The sequence below is a fragment of the Cervus canadensis genome, chromosome 17 (assembly GCF_019320065.1).
Source record: "Cervus canadensis isolate Bull #8, Minnesota chromosome 17, ASM1932006v1, whole genome shotgun sequence".
In the NCBI taxonomy this organism is placed as follows: Eukaryota; Metazoa; Chordata; class Mammalia; order Artiodactyla; family Cervidae; genus Cervus; species Cervus canadensis.
In genome coordinates, this window is record NC_057402.1 from 38,698,830 (window position 1) to 38,722,284 (window position 23,455).

The 23,455-nt window shown below is 41.2% G+C and overlaps 1 protein-coding gene and 1 non-coding gene across 3 annotated transcripts in view; one reads left to right on the top strand and one right to left on the bottom strand.

The window, feature by feature from the left end:
- The window catches only part of LOC122419734 (neuronal acetylcholine receptor subunit alpha-7), a 141,055-nt gene extending 136,445 nt beyond the window's left edge, over positions 1 to 4,610 (top strand). For both annotated transcript variants that reach the window (XM_043434535.1, XM_043434536.1), the window contains one exon: positions 205 to 4,610. In XM_043434535.1, coding sequence (XP_043290470.1) covers positions 205 to 723 — 519 coding nt within the window. In that variant the 3' untranslated portion in view covers positions 724 to 4,610. The remainder of the gene's footprint in view (positions 1 to 204) is intronic.
- Positions 4,611 to 16,230: 11,620 nt separating this feature from the next.
- On the bottom strand, positions 16,231 to 16,337 carry LOC122419956. The gene has a single exon (XR_006263156.1). It is a non-coding gene; the product is annotated as a U6 spliceosomal RNA (small nuclear RNA).
- Positions 16,338 to 23,455: the final 7,118 nt, after the last annotated feature.

Genomic DNA, 23,455 nt, shown 5'->3' on the forward strand with positions numbered 1-23,455 from the left:
TTATCATCATCTCGCAATCGATTGAACCATCATACCCCGTTGGCACTGCTTGCCTGTATAAACTCGCCTGGGAAGGTGTGGAGACCTGTCACCCCTAGGGTCCACCCCCACGAAGGCTAGCAGGTATTACAGTTGTGTCCCCCTTGCTGTCAGGATCAGCCGTGGGCTCTGCCCAGCACCTCTAAGACTGTGCTGTCTCCGCAGACCAGAGTCATCCTCCTGAACTGGTGCGCCTGGTTCCTTCGCATGAAGAGGCCAGGGGAGGACAAGGTGCGGCCAGCCTGCCAGCACAAGCAGCGCCGCTGCAGCCTGGCCAGCGTGGAGATGAGCGCAGTGGCGGGGCCACCAGCCACCAATGGCAACCTGCTGTACATTGGCTTCCGCGGCCTGGACAGCATGCACTGCGCACCCACCCCTGACTCAGGGGTCGTGTGCGGCCGCGTGGCCTGCTCCCCGACTCATGACGAGCACCTGCTGCATGGCGGCCAGCCCTCTGAGGGGGACCCGGATCTGGCCAAGATCCTGGAGGAGGTACGCTACATAGCCCACCGCTTCCGCTGCCAGGACGAGAGTGAGGCCGTGTGCAGCGAGTGGAAGTTCGCAGCCTGTGTGGTGGACCGCCTGTGTCTCATGGCCTTCTCCGTCTTCACCATCCTCTGCACCATCGGCATCCTGATGTCGGCACCCAACTTCGTTGAAGCTGTGTCCAAAGACTTCGCTTGACCCAGCCCTGGCTCCCATTGTGTAGGACATACACAGATGCGCGATGATGATGGCTTAAAGAGAACTTGGGATGGCTGATTCCACAGCAGCATTAAACCCCAAAAGACACATATGTACCCCATCGCTGTCATGTCGGTTTCAGTTTCCTTGTTACTTTCAGTAATGGGATCTCAGCACATTTCAGTTTACCCCTCTTTAGTGGGCCATTTGATATCCTTGGAGCCATCCTTATGGTCAGCAGGACCCCCGAGGATAGTTTTGTCCATCCCACATTGCCTGGTGAGCTCTTCAGAGGTTGGGGTAGCTCAGGACTGACTGCCAGGGGAGGCTGGACAGCGGGTTTGCATGCCTGTATGTCACTTGCCATGAGGGCCTACATGAAAATTCATACCTGCTCTTGCCTGTGAACAAACCTAGATTGAAGTTAATCACAATAATAAACCACACTCAGTAAATCCATCAGATGATTGATGAAACAAACTAAACTAAAACGTAAAACCCAACTACTCGTTTTTCTTCAATTCAGACTTTAATTTTCTCTACCAAAGACAGTTGATAAACACTTCTCTGTTATGTCTGCATTTTTAAAAAGAGACAGTAATAGTTGATCTTGTAAATTATGCTTTTGCCAGCCTGATTTTTGCCAACTTACCCTCTCGGGAATCAGGATGGGCACAGGTGTGTGTTGATTCTAAACTGGGACCAGACTCAGTCAAATCAGGGGGATCTCTGTAGATCCCAAATACTCTCAAGCTTCCTTTGCTGCCCCTAGGCACCAGGTGGTTGAGTGAATCTGTTCTATTCTCCAAAACCCAGAGGACAAGTAGAGTTCTATTAGAATTACCACCCAATGTAATAATAGCTGATGCTAAATTAAACCATCTATTTTTTTAACAGTGTATTAAATGTTTCACGTATATTGGAGTTGGTTAGCCTTATAAAATTTGTGGATCCAAACAAATGCACAACATAAAGTCACCAAAGTATTCCATGCATTTTCTCCTTGTGTCAGGACTAAAAGGCAGGGACTTGGGCCTTTTTTGGCTCCCTGTGTTGCAGGAACTGGGGAGGGGGTGGTGTGGCTGATGGCTTTCCTGAATGGCAGGCCAGTGGTTAGCAGGAGAGGCTGATAGACTAGCAGTGGCTGCATACCCATTAACTCTGGTTTCTGGTTTGGCAGGGCTCAGCTTATGCACCCCGGCTTCAGCCCAGAGAGCTGGCTGAATGAGCAGATTCACTGTAAGCTTGTGTTTTGAAAACAATGGGGACTTTCTTTTAAATCCAAGTGGTGATGCAGTTCTCAGATTTTCTACCTGACAATCGTCACGTTGCTTCTCCCATCCTTACTGTTGAATGTGATCAGAGGAAGACACAGGACAAGACAGTCTGTCCTGTTCCGTCATTTCATTTAGTAAACTCACAGAGCTCAAAACTGCCGAAAATGTCTGAGCTCCTGGGGATCTTTAATTTGCTTCTAACCTCTGAAATGGCTACGTGATGAAGGAAGATTTGATTTTTCAAGCAAAAGAAATTGCATGCCCTTCTCCAGCCATTTAGTTCACTCACTTCTGGCTGGATTTGTGTGCACTGAGGAAGAGGGAGGTGCATGCCTGCTCTCTATGTCTATGTATGTGTGATAACATGTGCATGTGAGAACCTTCAGAAGAGGTACCTGGTTTACAGTAAGAAAGTTGATAAATAAGGGCATTCCATCATTATGCCATTTGGAGCAGGGTTGTCCTCAGAGTACACTCATTCTATATGGAGTGGATGAAAAATGCACATTTTTTTTTTCTGTTAAAGTGTCTTTAGAAACAACTAGAAGTGTTTTGATATATAAAGAGTATACTTCATTTCTTATTGCTATTCCAGGTTGAGCCCTACTACATTTTGCTTTAATTAAAAAACCTTTTTGGTTTTGTATTTTATACAGAAAAACATAAAAAGGCTAACAGAGTTTGGATTTTGACCATGCAAATAACTACTCCGTGATTTAAAAAGTAGTAATAAGGAAAAGGTGCACATGTAGAAAGACAAGTATGAAGGGCTGAAAATAAGTGCCCCCACCACCACCCCTGCCTTATCTCCTCATAGGGGACCACCAGTGAGCTTCTGGGGAGGGACGGGCATTTCCAGAAAGGAACGAAAGAAGAGAGACTGAGGAGGGAGAAAGGGGACGTGGAGAGAGAACCTCCTTTTCTGTCCATTTCTAGAACCTGTGCTGTACGCAGCACCCTGCACTTTGCTTTTTTCATTTGATGTTAAGAGGTCTTTCCATAACAACATATAAAGATCTACCTCATTCTTAATACTACTTAACCTTCCATTGTCCCTGTGCACTATTAATTTCTTTGATTAGTCTTTTATTAGTGAACCTATAGAATATTTCCTGTCCTTATTTTTATACACAGATCTAGAATTAGCGTCCTTGTACTTATATCATGGCATACTTTTTTGACTGTATCTTGATATTGATTGGAACTTGAAAATGGAGTTGCTGAATTTAAGATTATGTCTATTTAACACTTTTGTCAATTATTGTCAGATGATTCTTCAAAAATTGATCTTTGGTTACACTTATCAAGAGTATAATGAAATGATCAATTTCTCAGTTTTCTCAAACAGCTTTTATTCCAGTCTAGTGAAGAATAATATTACAATATTATTCTGACTTAGTTTACTTTATTAGGAGTGAAGCTGAACATCTTTTCAAATGTTTTCTGGTCACTTTTTGGTAAATTTATGTCCTTACACAGTTTTGGCTTTTTCCTAATTAATTTGGACGTATATTTTGAAATTTTTCTGTCTTATGTCTTGAAAATATTTTTTTCTTTTGAGGTTCTCTATTGATTTTCTTATTTATTGTCACATACATAAAATTTAAAGTTTTATGTTGTCAATTTATCCTTATTTTTCATTTTAGATCCCAGAATTTATTTCCAGTTCTAAAAGACCTTTCCCATTCTGAGATTATAAATAAATTTACTCATATTTTCTTCTAAATCCTTATGGTTTCATCTGCTTATCTTTACCTACTCTTAACTCCCAGGAATTCATTTATTGCAGGAAATGAAGGTAAAGATGTGATTTTTTTTCCCTTCTAAATGGTTAGTAAGTTGTGCTAGCAAAATATATAACAGTGCATTCTGGTGTAAAATTATATAGTCTTTTCCCCCTTTGTTCAAATGCCACCTTATTTGTAAACTAAATTCCTCAAAGTGTTTGAATCTACTTCTGTTTTATTGATTTATCTCCCTATGAATTCCTTTAATTTCTGAGGCTTCATTCCTATTAATATAAAATATTCATATTAATATAAATATTTTCAGGTTAAGGATCCTCGTAATACTTGCCTCTCTCTTTCCCTTTAACTCTCTTTCTCATACACACACACATAACTTTCTTAAAAAATGGGGTCACAGTGAATTTATAGATTGTTTTCCTATCCAAGAATGCTGCCGTCCAACTTATATTCAAATCTCATGTCACTCATAGAGTTTACAGTTTTGTTCAGATAGAGTCTATGAATTTGTTATTGTCTGTTTCTAGATATTTTATCATTTGGCTACCATTTTCAATGGAATATTTTTTTATATTTTGTATTCTCACCAGATATATAGGATAGTAGTTGATTTTGTGTATCAGTGTTATAATCAAATACCCTAATTGTAATTTCTTACTGTTTCTAAGATTTTCTTTTGCCTCCCCCTTTCCACCAATTTCCCTTATTTCTTTCTCTTAACCAGCTGCATTGAGAACAGTATTAAAGAATAGTGATTCAGGCGGCATACCTGTCTTGTTCCTGACATCAATAGAATGGTTTAATGTCTCACCATTTAACTTGAATGAAGGCATGTATTTTCCTTATAATAAACAGTATCTGTGTATTCTCAAAGTGTTAAGGCTTTCTGGGGGAAATATAGATGCTGGGTTTTTTGTTTTTTTTTTTTCTCACAACCTTCTCAGTATCCATGGAGATGATTAGAAGGGTTTCCCTTTGCTCTTGTAGGACATGGTATATTGATAGATTGCTTCAGACAATCTACTACAATGTTCCTGAGACAATCTCTACTTATGGTTTTTGCTATCGATTTCATATAGATGAATCATTCTGCAGCTTGCTCTTGTGTGCAAGACAAAAAGAAACCAAAGATTGCTGTATATTCTGCAATCATTTACTGGGTTTTAGAATCATCTACTTAAGTGTCAAATGTCTCACCAGGGTGGGGAGCTGTCTGGGCATACGCTGGGGTGCTTCTGCATTTCTCCCGCTGGGCATGTTAGGTCCTGGGGCATTTCTGAAGTCAATTTTGGAACATTTTTTTATTTAGAAAATTAATTTTACTCCATTTTCAGTATATCTACATAGTTTTGCAATATGGGAACTTAGGATTTTAAATTTTATGTTCATGATAATGTCTCCATTTTTCATTTCTAGGTATGTACAATCCTTTTGTTTTCACTGATTTGGCTCACTAAGGGTTTTATTTTTCTATATTTTCAGACACTGAAACCTTAGACTTATTCAGTTTGGGTACCTGACCTGATTTTATCCCCTGTTGCCCCCTGGCTTACCTGACCATTCCTGGGACAGCAGACAGTACAGGTGGGAGTCACATCAAAGCTCTGGGGCCAGGACTGAAGCTTCATTTGACAGCAAGAGCCAGAGGGTCAAACCAGGCCAAGCAGTGGGGATGTGTCCGATGCGACTGGTCATGTCACCACTGTGACCACAGTTAGTTGGAGAACAGACCCACCAAAGCTTTGACCACAACTTTTCTTGAGGCTCTGACTCCTGGAAGTAATCCTTTTCTCAGATAATAAATTCTGTTCCCTCATTGCTTCATTCTTCCTGGCCCAAACCTTCCTAGACCTGACCTCACTGCTCCCAGCTCCTTTTTAAATTATCACTTACTTAGTTTGAGTGTGGGTTTGACTTTTTAATATTGAAGCTTATCGTGTGATGGGGAGAGGACTGTCTGCAGTCAGGCTTTATGAGCTCTTGTGGTCGAATTTTGCTGTGTCTGTAGCGCATCTCACTTTGGGAATCACAGGAATGCAAAACATTCTCTCATTCTGCCCAGTTCTTCACCCTTTCTAGTCTGTTTCTCCAGTCTCTCACTTACATTCTTTCCTAATTTTTTTTTTCCTGCTGAAACATTATTGTCAACCTCTTCTTTGCTGTGCTAGATTTCTGTAAATCTTCCTTCTGATAAATATTACCCATCAACAAATTTTGCTGTTGTATTTTGAAATTCTTAAATATCTGCTTTGGCTTTTTTCACTTCTCTAATTTTTGTATTTTTATATTTAAGGCATTATTTTTTAAAGCAGATTATAGAACCACAGAAAAATTGAGGAAGGTACAGAGATTTCCCATGTACCCCCTGCCCCCCACATGCCTGACCTCCCTTATGATGAAGACTTGTTAAACTGACATATGGTTAACATCCAAAGTCCATAGTTTACAGGAGGGTTCACTCTTGATGCTGTGCATTCTGTGAGTTTGGACAAATGTATAAAAACATGTGCCCACCATTATAGTATCATATAGAGTAGTTTCACTGCCCTAAAAATCCTCTATATTCCCATCTACTCATTCCCCACTCCCAGCCCCTGGCAATGATTGATCTTGTCTGCATAGTTTTGCCTTTTCTCGAATGTCATATAGTTGAAATCACAGTATGCAGCCTTTTCAGATTGGCTTCTTTCACCTAATATGTATTTAAGGTTCCCCGATGTCTTTTCATGACTTGATAGCTCATTTTTTTAAGCACTGACAGTCCATTGTCTGTATCATTTATTTCATACCAATCCTTGCTCCTTTTCTAATTATCATTTACTTCATTTGCATGTGGATTTGATTTTTTAATATCAGAGCTTATCATACCATAGTTTACCCATTTACCTACTGAAGGACTTGGTTGCTTCCAAGTTTTGGCAGTCATTAATAAAGATGCTATAAACAACCATATGCAGATTTTTGCCTGGAAATAAGTTTTCAGCTCCTTTTATATAACTACCAGTAAATATCAAGGGGTGCAATTAATGGATTGTACGTTAAGAGGACATTTAGTTTTGAAAGAAATCATCTTCCAAAGTGGCCATACCATTTTGCATTCCCACTGGTAATGAAAGGCAGTTCCTATTTCTTCTCTTCCTTGACAGTATTTGGTGGGTCTGTCTTCCAGATTTTGGCCATCTAATAGATATATTCGGTATTGATATTGAACAGGGTTCTTGGTGTTCCCCCATCAATAGCAATTGACTAGAGGCCAGAAAAGAAATTCAGACAAGGCTCTATTGGGGTTCCTGAAGCAGCAGCAGGGAGCAAGTACAATTCAGTTCTTACTTCCTTGCTCCCTGAGGAGGGTGGTGAGCTTGTTCTTCATATGGGGTGAAGGTAGGAGTGTGTCCAAGGATCTGGCTGGAGGGGTGGCTTAGGTGGTTTGCCCACCCCTCTGGTGGTGTTGAGTGCTTGGTGGGGGCATGCTTGCTGCTAAGTCACTTCAGTCGTGTCCGACTCTGTGCGACCCCATAGAAGGCAGTCCATCAGGCTCCCCCATCTCTGGGATTCTCCAGGCAAGAACACTGGAGTGGGTTGCCATTTCCTTCTCCGGGGGCATGCTTAGTACCCTGCTTTTTCTCCCAATACCCCATTTTTGCTCCTGGCTCTCCAGAAGTAGCAGTAGGGATTTTTTGGTCTTTCTGTATCTTTTTGTCCACAGTTTTCCCCACTGCACATGTGCACGGTTATTTTTAGTTCCATATAGTTTCCTTGTATTTTATTACTGGAGGAGAGGTTTGTCCAGGAGCAAGCATTGCAGCACTACAGCAAAGGGTCCCATGTCCCCACCTGTCTCAGTATCTCATTGTGGTTTTAGCTTTAATTTCCCTGATTGCATCTCTTCATATGCTTATTTGCCATCTTCTTTGATGAGGTGTTTGATAAAGTCTTTGGCCCATTTTAAATTCAGGTTATTTGCTTTCTCATTGTTGGGTTTTATAAGTTCTTTGTATTGAATATATATTGGATAGCAGTCCTTTATCAAATGTGTCTTTTTCAAATATTTTCTCCCCATCTGTGACTTGTCTTTTCAGTCTCTTGATATTGTCTTTCAAAGAGCAGAAGTTTTGCATTTAAATGAAGTCTAGTTTATTATTTATTTATTTTGTAGATCGTGCCTTTCCTGTTGTATCTAAAGTCATCTCCATACCCAAGGTCATCTAGATTTTCTTTTGTCATCTCTCAGAAGTTATATAATTTTATGTTTTAAAGCTAGGTCTGTGATTTTGAGTTAATTTTTTGAATAGTATATACTCTTGTGTCTAGATTTATTTTTTTTTTATATGTGGATGTTCAGTTGCTCCAGCATTATTTGTTGAAAAAAATTATTCTTTCCCCATTGAATTGCTTTTACTGTTTGTCAAGGGTCAATTGACTATATTTATGTGAGTCTATTTCTAGGCTCTTTATTCTCACGTTTGGCTTCTATCTGGGTTCCCTATCCTGATCTATTTTTCTATTCTTTTGTTAATACCATGCTGTCTTGATTACTACATATTTAAAGTCAGTCCTCTATTAACTTGAAGTCAATCCTCTATTTTTTTAAAGTTATATATATTTTTAATTGTGAAGTATAACATATGACTTACCATCTTTAAATATATTGTTTGGTGGCATTAATTCACATTTTTGTAAAACCATCACCACCATCCATCTCCAGAACTCTTTTCATTTTGCAAAACTGATCTCTATGCATTAAACACCAATTCCCCCATTTCCCATCCTCCCAACCCATCCCCCCAACCCTGGCAACCACAATTCTACTCTCTGTTTCTATAAATTTGATTATTCTTGGTACCTTACAGAAGTGGAATCATACAGGATTCGTCATTTTGTAATTGGCTAATTTCACTTTGCATAATGCCCTCAAGCTTCATTCAAGTTGGAGTCCCTCTTCTACTTTTATTGTTTATCTTATTGTTGTGTTGGTTCTAACATATTCAGCCAATACCTAGTTTGTTTATCTCTATTCTGATTTAATCATATAAGTACTTTTGGCTCTAAAATTTCTTTTCATCAAAGCTTTAACATCAACCTATATGGTAAAGAATCTGCTTGCAATGTGGGAGACCTGGGTTCGATCCCTCTATCAGGAAGATGCCCTGGAGAAGGGTGTGGCAACCCACTCCAGTATTCTTGCCTGGAGAATTCCATGGACAGAGAAGCCTGGTGGGCTACCGTCCATGGGGTTGCAAAGAGTTGGACACAACTGAGCGACTAACACACACACATATATTTTGATATGTAACATTTTTATCTTTTGCTCTCATTTCACATGCAAGGTAATGCTCAAAATCCTTCAAGCTAGGCTTCAGCAATACATAAACTAAGAACTTTCCGATGTACAAGCTGGATTTAGAAAAGGCAGGGGAACCAGAGATCAAATTACCAACATCCATTGGATCATAGAAAAAGGAAGAGAATTCCAGAAAAACATCTCCTTCACTGACCACACTAAAGCCTTTGACTGTACAGATCACAACAAACTGTGGAAAATTCTTAAAAAGATGGTAATTCCATACCACCTTACCAGCCTCCTGAGAAACCTGTATGAAGGTCAGGAAACAACAATTAGAACCAGACACGGAACAACGGACTGGTTCAAACTTGGAAAAGAAGTACATCAAGGCTGTATGTTGTCACCCTGCTTATTCAACTTATATGCAGGGTACATCATGTGAAATGCCAGGCTGGATGAACCACAAGCTGGAATCAAGATTGCCAGGAGAAATATCAATAACATCAGATATGCACATGACACCACCCTAATGGCAGAAAGAAAAAAGGAACTAAAGAGCCTCTTGATGAAGGTGAAAGAGGAGTGTAAAAAAGCCAACTTAAAGCTCAACATTCAAAAAACTAAGATCATGGCATCTGGTCCCATCACTTCATGGCAAATTGATGGGGAAAAAATGCAAGCAGTGACAGACTGTATTTTCTTGGGCTTCAAAAACACTGTGGATGATGATTACAGCCATGACATTAAAAGATGCTTGCTCCTTGGGAGAAAAGCTATGACAAACCTAGGCAGCATATTAAAAAGCAGAGACATCACTTTACTGACAAAGGTCCATCTAGTCAAAGCTATGGTTTTTCCATTAGTCATGTACAGATGTGAGAGTTGGACCATAAAGGAGGCTGAGTGCCAAGGAACTGATGCTTTCTAACTGCGGTGCTGGAGAAGACTCTTGAGAGTCCCTTGGACAGGAAGGAGATCAAACCAGTCACTCCTAAAGGAAATCAACCCTTGGAAGGATTGACACTGAAGCTGAAGCTCTAATACTTTGGCCACCTGATGTGGAGAGCTAACTCATTGGCAAAGACCCTGGTGCTGGGAAAGATTGAGGGCAGGAGGAGAAGATGACAGAGGATGAGATGGTTACATGGAATCATTGACTCAATGGACACGAGTCTGAGCAAACTCCAGGAGATAATGAAGAACAGGGAAGACTGGCATGGTGCAGTTCATTGGGTAGCAAAGAGTCAGACAGGACTGAGTGACTGAACCACAACAATTTTTATCATGACTTTCCAAATATTCTATAAGTTCAGCTTTGAAGTCTTCTTTGAATTGATTTTTTTTTAATATTTTAAAATTTTCAAAAATTTTAAAATTTAAAAGTGAATTTCTCATTGTAATACATTATGCTTTGAGTATCATGTATTCTGTATTACTTCTAATATTTATAATTTACTGAGGTATATTTTGAGTTTTTTATTATAATCATTTTGTGCAAATGAGCTCTTCCCAGAGTATGCCCTTGGAGTTCTGGCATTTGACACTGACCAGTGAGAGCCAGGCAGGAGGCACTACACTCCTCACTAGCAGTACGTCTTCTTTAGCTTTCCTGCCTCTTACTACATGATATTTAACAGTTGATATCATTTGTTGATTCTGTGTTTTCCTTTAATTCACACCTTAAATTCAGGACCCTGGATTTTTTTTTTTCTGAGCTTATGCCTAGTTTGTTGTTAACCATAATTTTAACTTTTTTGAGTCACTTTGTTTTGTCTTGAATATGCATATATATTTTACTATAACTGATATATTTGGTTCTAATATATTTTTCTTTAAGTAATTTCTGTATATGAAGCTCATATTTCTAATGCATCTTTTGTTTGGGGTTTTCTTTCTCTTTCCTCCTTTGGTGTATATATATTCCTTTTGTTAAAATGGAAGACATTATGTGTTTCAAGTGGTCACCTATGTACTTTTACATAATGTAATGAAACCTTTATTTCATGATTTATCAGTCTGAACATGTTCTCAGTGTTTTCACATGTTCTGAAATAGTGAAATTTTGGTCCTCAGCTTGTTTCCAGAGCTCTGCAACTTACCATTTATTTTATTTGTCCATCTTATCTTTTAACTCTTGTGTTATTGAAATACAGTTATTCTCATACAATATCTTGGAGAACTTCTGTCTGTTTGATTCTCCCTTTGCAGAGTGGGAACTTCACATCTCAGCCACATACTCGGCCACTCTTTCTCTTCTCTGTTCCCGGGGTGTGTTTGCATGAATGCCTTGCCGTTTATTTTCATCTTCTGCTTATTGGGCAGCTCTGTGTGGACCTTCTTTATCCCCCCTCTGAACCTCTTCCCAAATTCTCTATCCTTCAAGCTGGAGGTGAAGGCGCAGACCTCTCTCTTCTTTCTACTCTTTTGTGCTGAGGTTCCGGAAGAAAAGTTGAAGGATTTGAGGGGTTTTTTTGTTCTTACTCTTTTGTTGTACTTGTTGGTCTGTTAAATGTCCCTAAAACTCAGGTAGAGGAGACCTGCCTTGGTATTTATTTCTCTTATTCAGCATGAAACCCTGGGGCTTCCCATCAGCTGATTATTTTAGCCTTGTCTCCCCAGCATCATTGCCAACCCCTATCCTTAACCTACCTCCAGTCAGGGCAGAAAGAAGATAACCAGTTCATGCAGGCAGTTCATACGATGGGGGAGCTTTGTCCTTTGCTCTGATTGTGCCTTGGTAATGATTGAAATCACACCCTTCTTTCTGTCTCCCCACCTGGGAAAGAAAAAGATGAACCCCAGGTGGGTTTCCTGTTTCTGCAGAGACACTCAAGGGCTTGGTAGGAAATTCTGCACTTGTGGGATTTATATAAACGTTGTCCTCCAGATGACAACTTTCCTTCCCATTCACCTCACTCCATGTTGGTGGGGGATGGGGTGATCAGAGCACAGTCAGGTCCCTCAGTAGGATGTAAATGTAAGTTGTCCCCCTGAGGCAGGGTTTTCCACACCATGACTGACTCTTTTTTTTTTTTTTTTGGCTATAATATTTTGAAGAGTGGCATGTGGCTCTGTAAAGTCACTTGTTTTGCTGCTGCTGGTTAGTATTTTTATTATTTGGAGCAGGAGCAGCTCTGGCGCTTCTTTCCTCCACCCACGATTTTTAAGACCCTTGACTTATGTTAAAAAAGATGAGTATCAGTGGACAGTGATATATTGAAACGCTAAGGCTAGTGGTAAATTATACTATCAATAATTTGAGAGTATCATGGCAGATGTTTTAACTTTATGTTGAAGCTGTTGATCTTTATGTTGAAGGAGCCTTTTGTGAGTTGTGAGCTTAGAATTTCTCCACCTTTATTTGCCCATTTTTCTCTCTATGATAGATGAAAGTAACCAAGCATCAGCCATTTCTTTGTAGTATGTCTTTTTATTAATACTAACTGCAGAGCTATTTTCTGAAGCATGTTGCTTTGAACTATCACTTAAATAAAGTCTGGCAGAAATAAATACTTTAGAGTTAAAATGAGTATTATGTTTCTGTCTGTGCATTTTGGTAGTTACTATACTGCAGGCACTGCTATTATACTTTTCAAACATGATAAGGCTCAAAAAATCACCACCCACTTGAAATGACATTCTGACCTTGTCCTGCCCACACTGGATTGTGCTCCCTCTTTATACACTGTCATCCTCAGCCTCTGGCTACTATGTGACTTGTAGTTCAGTCGGTAAAGAATCTGCCTACAAAATAAAAGCAAAAATAAACAAATGGGACCTAATGAAACTTAAAAGCTTTTGCACAACAAAGGAAACTATAAGCAAGGTGAAGAGACAGCCCTCAGATTGGGAGAAAATAATAGCAAATGAAGAAACAGACAAAGGATTAATCTCAAAAATATACAAGCAACTCCTGCAGCTCAATTCCAGAAAAATAAATGACCCAATCAAAAAAATGGGCCAAAGAACTAAACAGACATTTCTCCAAAGAAGACATACAGATGGCTAACAAACACATGAAAAGATGCTCAACATCACTCATTATCAGAGAAATGCAAATCAAACCCACAATGAGGTACCATTACATGCCAGTCAGGATGGCTGCTATCCAAAAGTCTACAAGCAATAAATGCTGGAGAGGGTGTGGAGAAAAGGGAACCCTCTTACACTGTTGGTGGGAATGCAAACTAGTACAGCCGCTGTGGAGAACAGTGTGGAGATTTCTTAAAAAACTGGAAATAGAACTGCCATATGACCCAGCAATCCCACTTCTGGGCATACACACTGAGGAAACCAGATCTGAAAGAGACACGTGCACCCCAATGTTCATCGCAGCACTGTTTATAATAGCCAGGACATGGAAGCAACCTAGATGCCCATCAGCAGATGAATGGATAAGGAAGCTGTGGTACATATACACCATGGAATATTACTCAGCCATTAAAAAGAATTCATTTGAATCAGTTCTAATGAGATGGATGAAACTGGAGCCCATTATACAGAGTGAAGTAAGCCAGAAAGATAAAGACCAATACAGTATACTAACACATATATATGGAATTTAGAAAGATGGTAATGATAACCCTATATGTAAAACAGAAAAAGAGACACAGATGTACAGAACAGACTTTTGGACTCTGTGGGAGAAGGCGAGGGTGGGATGTTTTGAGAGAACAGCATCGAAACATGTATATTATCAAGGGTGAAAGAGATCGCCAGTCCAGGTTGGATGCATGAGACAAGTGCTCGGGGGCTGGTGCACTGGGAAGACCCAGAGGGATCTGGTAGAGAGGGAGGTGGGAGGGGGGATCGGGATGGGGAACACATGTAAATCCATGGCTGATTCATGTCAATGTATGACAAAAACCACTACAATATTGTAAAGTAATTAGCCTCCAACTAATAAAAATAAATGGAAAAAAAACAAAAGAATCTGCCTGCAATGCAGGAGACTCAGGTTCAATTCCTGGGTCGTGAAGATCCCCTGGAGAAGGAAATGGCAACCAACTCCAGTACTCTTGCCTGGAGAATCCCCATGGACAGAGGAGCCTGGCAGGCTACAGTCCATGGAGTCACAAGAGTCAGACACAACTTAGCAACTAAACCACCACCAGCACCTTTTTTTACAGAACCCAACATACTGAGACAGACTGGGACCTGGCACCTGGGATCCTTTGCTGCAGTGCTTGCACCTGGACAAAATTCTCCTTGAGCAACAAAATACAAAGGGACTATAAGAAACCCAAAAACTACTGTACATATGTGCAGTTGGGGAAAATTATGAATAACAAGATACAAAAAGATCAAGAAAACCCAACTGTCACTTCCAAAGAGCCAGGAACAAAAGCAGGGCATGTGTACCCTGCATGTAATACCACCAAGGGAGTATACAGACCTCCTTAGCCACACCTTCTGCCCAACCCTTGGATCCAACCCTACCCTCACCCCATATAAGGGACCAGCTCTGCCACCCCCTGCCCCATGCCCCCACCAGGGAGCAAACAACAGAAACTGTACTTGTTTTCCCTCCCTCCTACTGCAGCATGAGTCCAAGTATAGCCTTGCTTGAATTTCTTGTCTAGCCTCTTATAAATTTCTGTTGATTACAGAGGCCAAGAATCCTGGTCAGCAACAATACTGTTTAGAAAGGGAGGCCTGGTGACTCATTTGAGTCACTCGTTGCCTCAAATCCTTTACAGATAGGGGCAAGTTCACTATGTTCAATTAGATTCAGAATTTCCAATATAGACAAATGCTTAGAGATTATCTCTACTGTCCATTTTCAAACTTAAAGATAAAAAGAAGAGGGAGAGGACTATTTCTTCAAACTGAAGTGATCAGGCTGTCAGTTCCAGAGTGAGAGTCCACTGGGAGGTGGGGGTGGGGGCTGGTTTGCCCCTAAAAGGAATCTTTGAAGGAAACATTTTGAAAAGGGTCTTGGTAAGCACTAGGTCACGAGCAAAAGCAATTTGACCAGTGAGGGGTCACCGGGTCACACCCATGAGTCTGTGTTTGTGGAAGGCGAGGGGACCTGGCTCTCAAGAAGGAGCAGTGGGAGTAGCCAACTGCTGGTGCTTTACTTCAAGAAGGATTCCTGGACTCTCCTGAGAGTCCTCTAGACTCCTAGAAATAAACAGACAGAGAGACAAAGCCCACTGGCTGAGGCTAACCCACCTCTTAAATTCGGATTTTGTATCGACGTGACCCCATGGCTGAGATTTAATATGTTTACTTAAAGTATGCTTAGCCCTGTTACTGGCTGAACTGTGTCCCACTTCCCCCGCCCCTGCACCACCCAATCCGTATGTTGAAGTCCTAACCAACCTCCCAAGACCTCAGAATGTGACTGTGTTTGGAGATCGGGCCTTTAAAGAAGTGATTACGTTAAATTGGGTTTTACTGGGGGGGCCTAATCCAATATGACTAGTGTCTTTACAAGAAGAGATTAGGACACAGATGAGCACAGAAGGAAGACAATGTGAGGATTGCAGGGCAGTATTGCAGGGAGAAGATGGCTACTTGAAAATCAAGGAAAGAGACTCTAGTGGGGGAAAAAAAAAACTAACCCTGCTGACACCTTGATCTCAGGTTTCTAGCCTCCAGAACTGTGAGCAAACAAATATGCATTGTTCAAATCACCCAGCCTGTGGCAATTCTCAAAGACCAATGCAGCACCTACGATAGGGCATCTCCTCTGCCAGGCATTGGGTGGGCATGCAGACACAGTGCCATGGAAGAATGACTCCTCGACTGCCATGAACTCTTTCTCAGTAAGGGACTTAAATATGTAAAGAGACAAGGGCCACCCAGTGAGGAATTCAGGCATTGAGAAATCATGGCCAGCTTCCCAGAGATGGTGGTGTTTCATCTAAAACCAGACAGCAAAATTGAGGCCCACACAGACAACTTGCTCAGTCTCTCACAAATGGTTGTTTTGAATTAGGGTGAGAAAATGTCCTGACACTGCTCTCATTTACTTCAAACATCTCTGTCCACCTGTGGGCACAATAGGGAACAGAGCGTGGTATCCTGTCTTAAATGATCTGGAATGAAAGGGAAACTGAAGAGGTTGCTGTGTTCACCCCAGGTTTGCTTTCATATCAATGTATGGCAAAAACCACTACAATATTGTAAAGTAATGAGCCTCCAACTAAAATAAATAAATTTTTTTTTAAAAAGTATTGTCACTTCTTTTTTTTTTTTTAAATATGGACGCTTCACGAATTTGCGTGTCATCCTTGTGCAGGGGCCATGCTAATCTTCTCTGTATCGTTCCAATTTTAGTATATGTGCTGCCGAAGCGAGCACAGTATTGTCACTTCTAAGTGCTGTCTTCATCAGCTGTGAATGAAATTTTTGGCTGAAACAATTTTTCTTTGAAAGTTAACACTTCAATACCTTGATGGTGGGGGACACTCGTGGTCCCTAAAACTGCTTTTAGCTACAGCCTGGGTGGCAGGGGGCAGGTGAGAATGAATGTCCTAAGGATCAGGCGGTGAGAATTTCTTGAGTGTTTTAGGACCGTGTGAACGTACTACAAAAGAGTAAGCTTGGAAAGAATGACCACTTCTCTGTACAGCAGAAATTAACACAATGTTTTACGTTAACTACACTTCAATAAAATAATTTTTGAAAAGAGAATAAGCTTGGGTGGGCAGTGATTAAGAAAACCTCTCCAAGACTTGCTTTAGGGTTGACAAGTCTGTTCCCTCCACACACCTTTCATCCTTTCTCTAGTGCAGAGATGAAAACTGGTTGCCCCAGGTTAGCCACCTCATCTGCAAATCTAACTCTGCCCCTACTGAACTACTGCACTCTCAGTTTCCCCATCGTTCAAGAACAAACAACTTATACCGGTACCAGCTGAGGCGGGCTCCCCAGGAGGCACTAGTGGTAAGGAGCCTGCCTGCCAATGCAGGAGACATAAGAGACGCGGGTTCGATTCCTGGGTCAGGAATATCCCCTGGAGGAGGGCATGGCAATATACTCCAGTATTCTTACCTGGAGAATCCCATGGACAGAGGAGCCTGGCGGGCTACAGTCCGTGGAGTCGGAAAGAGTCAGACACAATTGAAATGACTTAGCATGTGTGCGTGCACCAGCTGAGTCAGGAACCTAGATACAGCCTGGAACGTGGGAACATTCATTCAGCTGAGCTAATTTCCATCAGGATCAACTCAACCTTTCCACAAAGGGGACATGCTATTCTTGTTTTAAAAGGCTGTCCGACAAACAGGCTTCCCAATCCTATCACAGGCATCCCTTTCAAGTTTATCAAACTCTTCCCACCACTGTTGGCAGTGATATCCAGCAATGAGTTCTCTGGTGAGAGAAAAAGAAAGCTTAGAGAGATACTCTCAATTGTCTCTTTCTAGTGATATTTTCTAGGACCCAAAACTGAAAAGCACAAGTCAAAAATGAAGAGAGAGGCTTTAGCAGTGAGTCCTGGGGAAATCTGGTGGGGTTCTTAGGGAGGGGCCATTACCCTTGGAAACCAGCAGAGACTCTTCACAGAATGGCTATCTGTTGAATGCCACCTATATGCTTGGTGTGTTCCCAAGATAAATGAGGGAGGAGCTTATCCACAAGCATCTGGAATCTGGTAGCTGTTGTTCAGTCGCTAAGTCGTGTCCAACTGGACATGGAAACAAAAGTGATATTTTTTGAGTGAAGGGGTGAAGACCTGGGAGCAGGGGAACAAGTTCAGGCCAGTCCGCCCCCCCGCCCCCCAACCCGGAGGTGACGTGTGCAGCAGACAGTGAGAGCTGATTAGAAGTCACCCAGTGGGAAGGTTAGGGGGGGAAGGGCAGCAGCATATTTCCTTGTTGCTGTGCTTTCCTTCCTAGGGTCTCAAACTAGTCCTCCATCCTCTGACCAGCTTTCAGAGTCCTCTGATTGCTGCTTGTGTTATTTGAGGTGTCTGACTATGCTTGGAGCAGCAGGCAGGGGTGCCCCTATTTTGCTGGGTGGACGAGTAGGGAGATGGAGGCAGCTTGCATCTTTCCCAGAGTGTCCCTGAGGTGGGAGGATGCACTACCAGGGGCTGTTGGGAAAATTTGAGAGTAAAGGAAGCGTTATGTAGTGGACAGATATCCATGGGGCTGTGGACAGATATCCATGGGGCTATGGCCAGAGGGACAGCAGAAGTGAGGGGCTGCCTGCTGGCCTGATGAGAACAGACACAGCCTCCTGTGGTCCCCTGGGGTTTGGTTTAGTGGCTGCCACATGATAATTTCATCTTTGTATATTGCAAGATTAGACTGTCTTTAGCTCAAGACATTTTTGTTACTTTTCCTTTCTGCATCCCATAATTTGAAATAGTATATCTACTCCATTAATAACTCTATTCCAGTGTCTCTAAAGAAAGGAATGTGATGAAACATTATTCCATGATAACCCCACAGTACATACGACAAAACAATACTAAACTTGGTCATATTTTGCAGTGGTAATTATTGTTACGTAGTGAAAAAAGGAGAACCAAACTGAGCTGCAGAACTGGCCCAGCGCTCACAGCTTGGTGTCTCCTGATGAACCCAAACAACTTCATAGATCGTCATCAGGCAAGGCCACCTGGTGAGATCGAAAGAAAGGTCACAGTGTCATCACGTCTGAACACAGATGAGACAGGAAGCCACACAAAGGGTCAAACAGCCACTTAGTCAATGGTAAAGGGAAAGGGACTGTTTCTTTTTGTTTGTTTGTTTGTTTTTCAGTTTTATTTATTTATTTTACTTTACAATATTGTATTAGTTTTGCCATTCATTGACATGAATCTGCCATGGTTGTACATGTGTTCCCCATCCTGAACCCTCCTCCCACCTCCCTCCCCATCCCATCCCTCTGGGTCATCTCAGTGCACCAGCCCCGAGCACCCTGTTTCATGCATTGAACCTGGACTGGTGATTCATTTCACATATGATAATTTACATGTTTAAATGCCATTCCCTCATATTATCCCACCCTCACCCTCTCCCACAGAGTCCGAAAGTCTGTTCTGTACATCTGTGTCTCTTTTGCTGTTTCAGATACAGGGTTATCATTACCATCTTTCTAAATTCCATATATATGCATTAGTATACTGTACTGGTGTTTTTCTTTCTGGCTTACTTCACTCTGTATAATAGGCTCCAGTTTCATCCACCTCATTAGAACTGATTCAAATGAATTCTTTTTAATGGCTGAGTAATATTCCATTGTGTATATGTACCACACCTTTCTTATCCATTCATCTGCTGATGGACATCTAGGTTGCTTCCATGTCCTGGCTATTATAAATAGTGCTGCGATGAACATTGGGGTGCACGTGTCTCTTTCAGATCTGGTTTCCTCAGTGTGTATGCCCAGGAGTGGGATTGCTGGGTCATATGGCAGTTCTATTTCCAATTTTTTTAAGGAATCTCCACACTGTTCTCCATAGTGGCTCTACTAGTTTGCATTCCACCAACAGTGTGAGAGGGTTCCCTTTTCTCCACACCTTCTCCAGCATTTATTGCTTGTAGACTTTTGGATAGCAGCCATCCTGACTGGTGTGTAATGGTACCTCATTGAGGTTTTGATTTGCATTTCTCTGATAATGAGTGACGTTGAGCATCTTTTCATGTGTTTGTTAGCCATCTGTATATCTTCTTTGGAGAAATTCTGTTTAGTTCTTTGGCCCACTTTTTGATTGGGTCATTTATTTTTCTGGAATTGAGCTGCAGGAGTTGCTTGTATATTTTTAAGATTAATCCTTTGTCTGTTGCTTCATTTGCTATTATTTTCTCCCATTCTGAAGGCTGTATTCTCACCTTGCTTATAGTTTCCTTTGCTATGCAGAAGCTTTTAATTTTAATTAGGTCCCATTTGTTTATTTTTGCTTTTATTTCCAATATTCTGGGAGGTGGGTCATAGAGGATCCTTCTGTGGTTTATGTCAGAGAGTGTTTTGCCTATGTTTTCCTCTAAGAGTTTTATATGGGAGTCTTACATTTAGATCTTTAATCCATTTTGAGTTTATTTTTGTGTATGGTGTTAGAAAGTGTTCTAGTTTCATTATTTTACAAGTGGATGACCAGTTTTCCCAGCACCTCTTGTTAAAGAGATTGTCATTTCTCCATTGTATATTCTTGCCTCCTTTGTCAAAGATAAGGTGTCCATAATTGCATGGATTTATCCCTGGGCTTTCTATTTTGTTCCATTGATCTATATTTCTGTCTTTGTGCCAGTACCATACTGTCTTGATGACTGTGGCTTTGCAGTAGAGACTGAAGTCAGGCAGGTTGATTCCTCCAGTTCCATTCTTCTTTCTCAAGATTGCTTTGGCTATTTGAGGTTTTTTGTATTTCCATACAAATTGTGAAATTATTTGTTCTAGTTCTCTGAAAAATACCATTGGTAGCTTGATAGGGATTTCATTGAATCTATAGATTGCTTTGGATCATATACTCATTTTCACTGTATTGATTCTTCCAATCCATGAACATGGTATATTTCTCCATCTATTTGTGGCCTCTTTGATTTCTTTCACCAGTGTTTTATAGTTTTCTATATACAGGTCTTTTGTTTCTTTAGGTAGATATATTCCTAAGTATTTTATTCTTTTCATTGCAGTGGTGAATGGAATTGTTTCCTTAATTTCTCTTTCTGTTTTCTCATTGTTAGTGTATAGGAATGCAAGGGATTTCTGTGTGTTCATTTTATGTCCTGCAACTTCACTATATTCATTGACTAGCTCTAGTAATTTTCTGGTGGAGTCTTTAGGGTTTTCTATGTAGAGGATCATGTCATCTGCAAACAGTGAGAGTTTTACTTCTTTTCAAACCTGGATTCCTTTTATTTCTTTTTCTGCTCTGATTGCTGTGGCCAAAACTTCCAAAATTATGTTGACTAGTAGTGGTGAGTGGGCAGTCGTGTCTTGTTTCTGACTTTAGGGGAAATGCTTTCAATTGAATGGCTGTTTCTTTACAGTGAAGACTGCAGCCTCACTTTCATCTGCACTTCTTCTGTAGTGGTGGTGGTGGGTTAGTCACTAAGTCATGTCTAACTCTTTGTGACCCCATGGACTGTAGCCCACAAGGCTCTGTCCATGGGATTTTCAAGGCAAGAATACTGGAGTGGGTTGCCATTTCCTTCTCCAAGGGAATCTTCCCCACCCAGGGATTGAACCTGAATCTCCTGCATTGCAAGCAGATTCTTTATGAAGTGAGCTACTAGGGAAGCCTGCACTTCTTCATGCATGTGTGCTAAGTCGCTTCAGTTGTGTTTGACTCTGTGAGACGCTATGGACTGTAGACACAATTTATTAGGATGTCCAAGCATAAGACTCCCCTCTTCCCGACAGCATTACAGCATCCAACCTAGAGCAAAGCTCAGTTTCCTGACCTTTCTCCCTAAATCCCCCAACACAAGCCTAATAGTGAGTCCTTTCCAGCTCCCTTTTACTGGGATGACCCTGGCTACCCTGAGATGCCTTGTGTGTGGTCCCTCTTGCTCTAGCGAATATTAAACCCAACTTGTTTAACTGCAGTCCTGTTCCTAGGGGTCTTCAGTTGGTAGACATTTTCCAGTTACAATATATTCAGATAGGATGACATTCACACACTAATTTCCATGAAAGCATTTGGAAACACATAAAACAGCTAATTTATTCCACCCCCACCTGGCCACTAACTCCATGACAGTATAACTTTTGCTAAACCCTAAGATTCTGGAGCACAATATATTAAGTCCGAGCTGAGAACATCCTCGCTTTTTTTTTTTTTTTTTTTTTTGGTGTCTAAATGACCCCAGGAGTAACTTCTTAAAACTGGAGATTGTATCTTTTCCATTCATTCATCTGATGAGTCTACTAGTGACAAATGGGAACAACCCAGGCCTTTAAACTTCTCTTCCCAGCACTCCATCTGTCGGTCCCTAAGACACATATTCCATTAATTTTCAATGACATGTATCTGCTTTCAAGAACGTCTTTCAGAAAACCAAAAGAGGAGTTATAATGGATGTTCAGGACCAGTGTAGTTCATTGAATGGCATGAAAATTAACTTCACGTTTAGTAGCATAAGGGCTTCCCTGGTTGGTCAGATGGTAAAGCATCTGCCTGCAATGCAGGAGACCTGGATTTGATCCCTGGGTCAGGAAGATTTCCCTGGAGAAGAAAATGGCAACCCACTCCAGTACTCTTGCCTGGAAAATTCCATGGGTGGAGGAGCCTGGTAGACTATAGTCCACAGGATTGCAAAGAGTTGGACATGACTGAGCAACTTCACACACACACACACACACACACACACACACACACACACACACACAGTAGCATAATGACAGGAAAATAAATAAATACAATCTACTTACAGTTTCTGGTTACAGACTTTTAGCCAAATGGCACTCAAAGTATATTCAAAGTCAGGAAGACTTTGCATATCATATGGAGCCTTTGACCCATACATCTGTGTAACCTATGTGTCTCTTTGACTGGAGTTGATGATGGAGTTTGGGAAGCTTCAAGGAGACATCTTAATGAAATCTGCACAGCAATTCTTTTCAACCTTTCTGGAAGTATAAGACATGGCAGAGACATATGATCTGAACCCATGTAATTCACACCATTGGATGACCTTGCCTCAAGGAATTCATGGTGTGGGCAGGCTCCCTAAATAGTTGCCACATTATTCCATTTTACACATCAGTTTCAACATATACAAATATTTTATTCAGATTTTATAGATATTGTACAATCTGATAGGATTTTGGATAACAGCTCCTTGAGTTTTGGGGAAAAGGAGTGGGGGAAGGTAGGGCAGTATATTTATGAAATAAAAATACAGAATGAAATAAATATTGCATGAGACCTACTTATAGCCTCAAAAAGTTGTTTATCTGAAATTCAAATTTAACTGGATATCCTGTATTTTATCTCCCTACCCCAGGGAGAAGGAGAGTGGGAAGGTCATCACAAAAATTAATATTAAAGAACTGGGTAGATTGAAGCAGAGTTCCAAATTAAGAGAATCTTGGTCTGTAATGAGATTCAAGGAGTGCTCTGCCAATGACCTAGGGGCTTTAGGCATCTGCCTTAGAAACCAGGATCTTAGTGGATGGCCCAAAGAGGACTCAGGGAATGTGTGTATAGCAGAGGATTGACTCTGATGGGTTGTAGAGAGACGCTGACTACAAAAGGTCTAGTTATAAACCAGAGCCTAGACCAGCCCCAGGAGGCTGGGCTACATGCTGGTCAGTTGAGTCAAGTTCCTTGCTTGGGAAAGCAGCTGGCTCCAGTCCAGATGATGTTGTAGGAGGAAGGGAATGTGCTGTTTCTCTATCCCAGGAGGACTCATTCAATCCTCGGGGCTTCTGGAGGGCTCTCCTGGAAACTCCAGACAGCCACAAGCTTGTGTGCTCCATATGAATAAGGGAATATGGGAGCTGGACTGACAGAGGGCCCACCT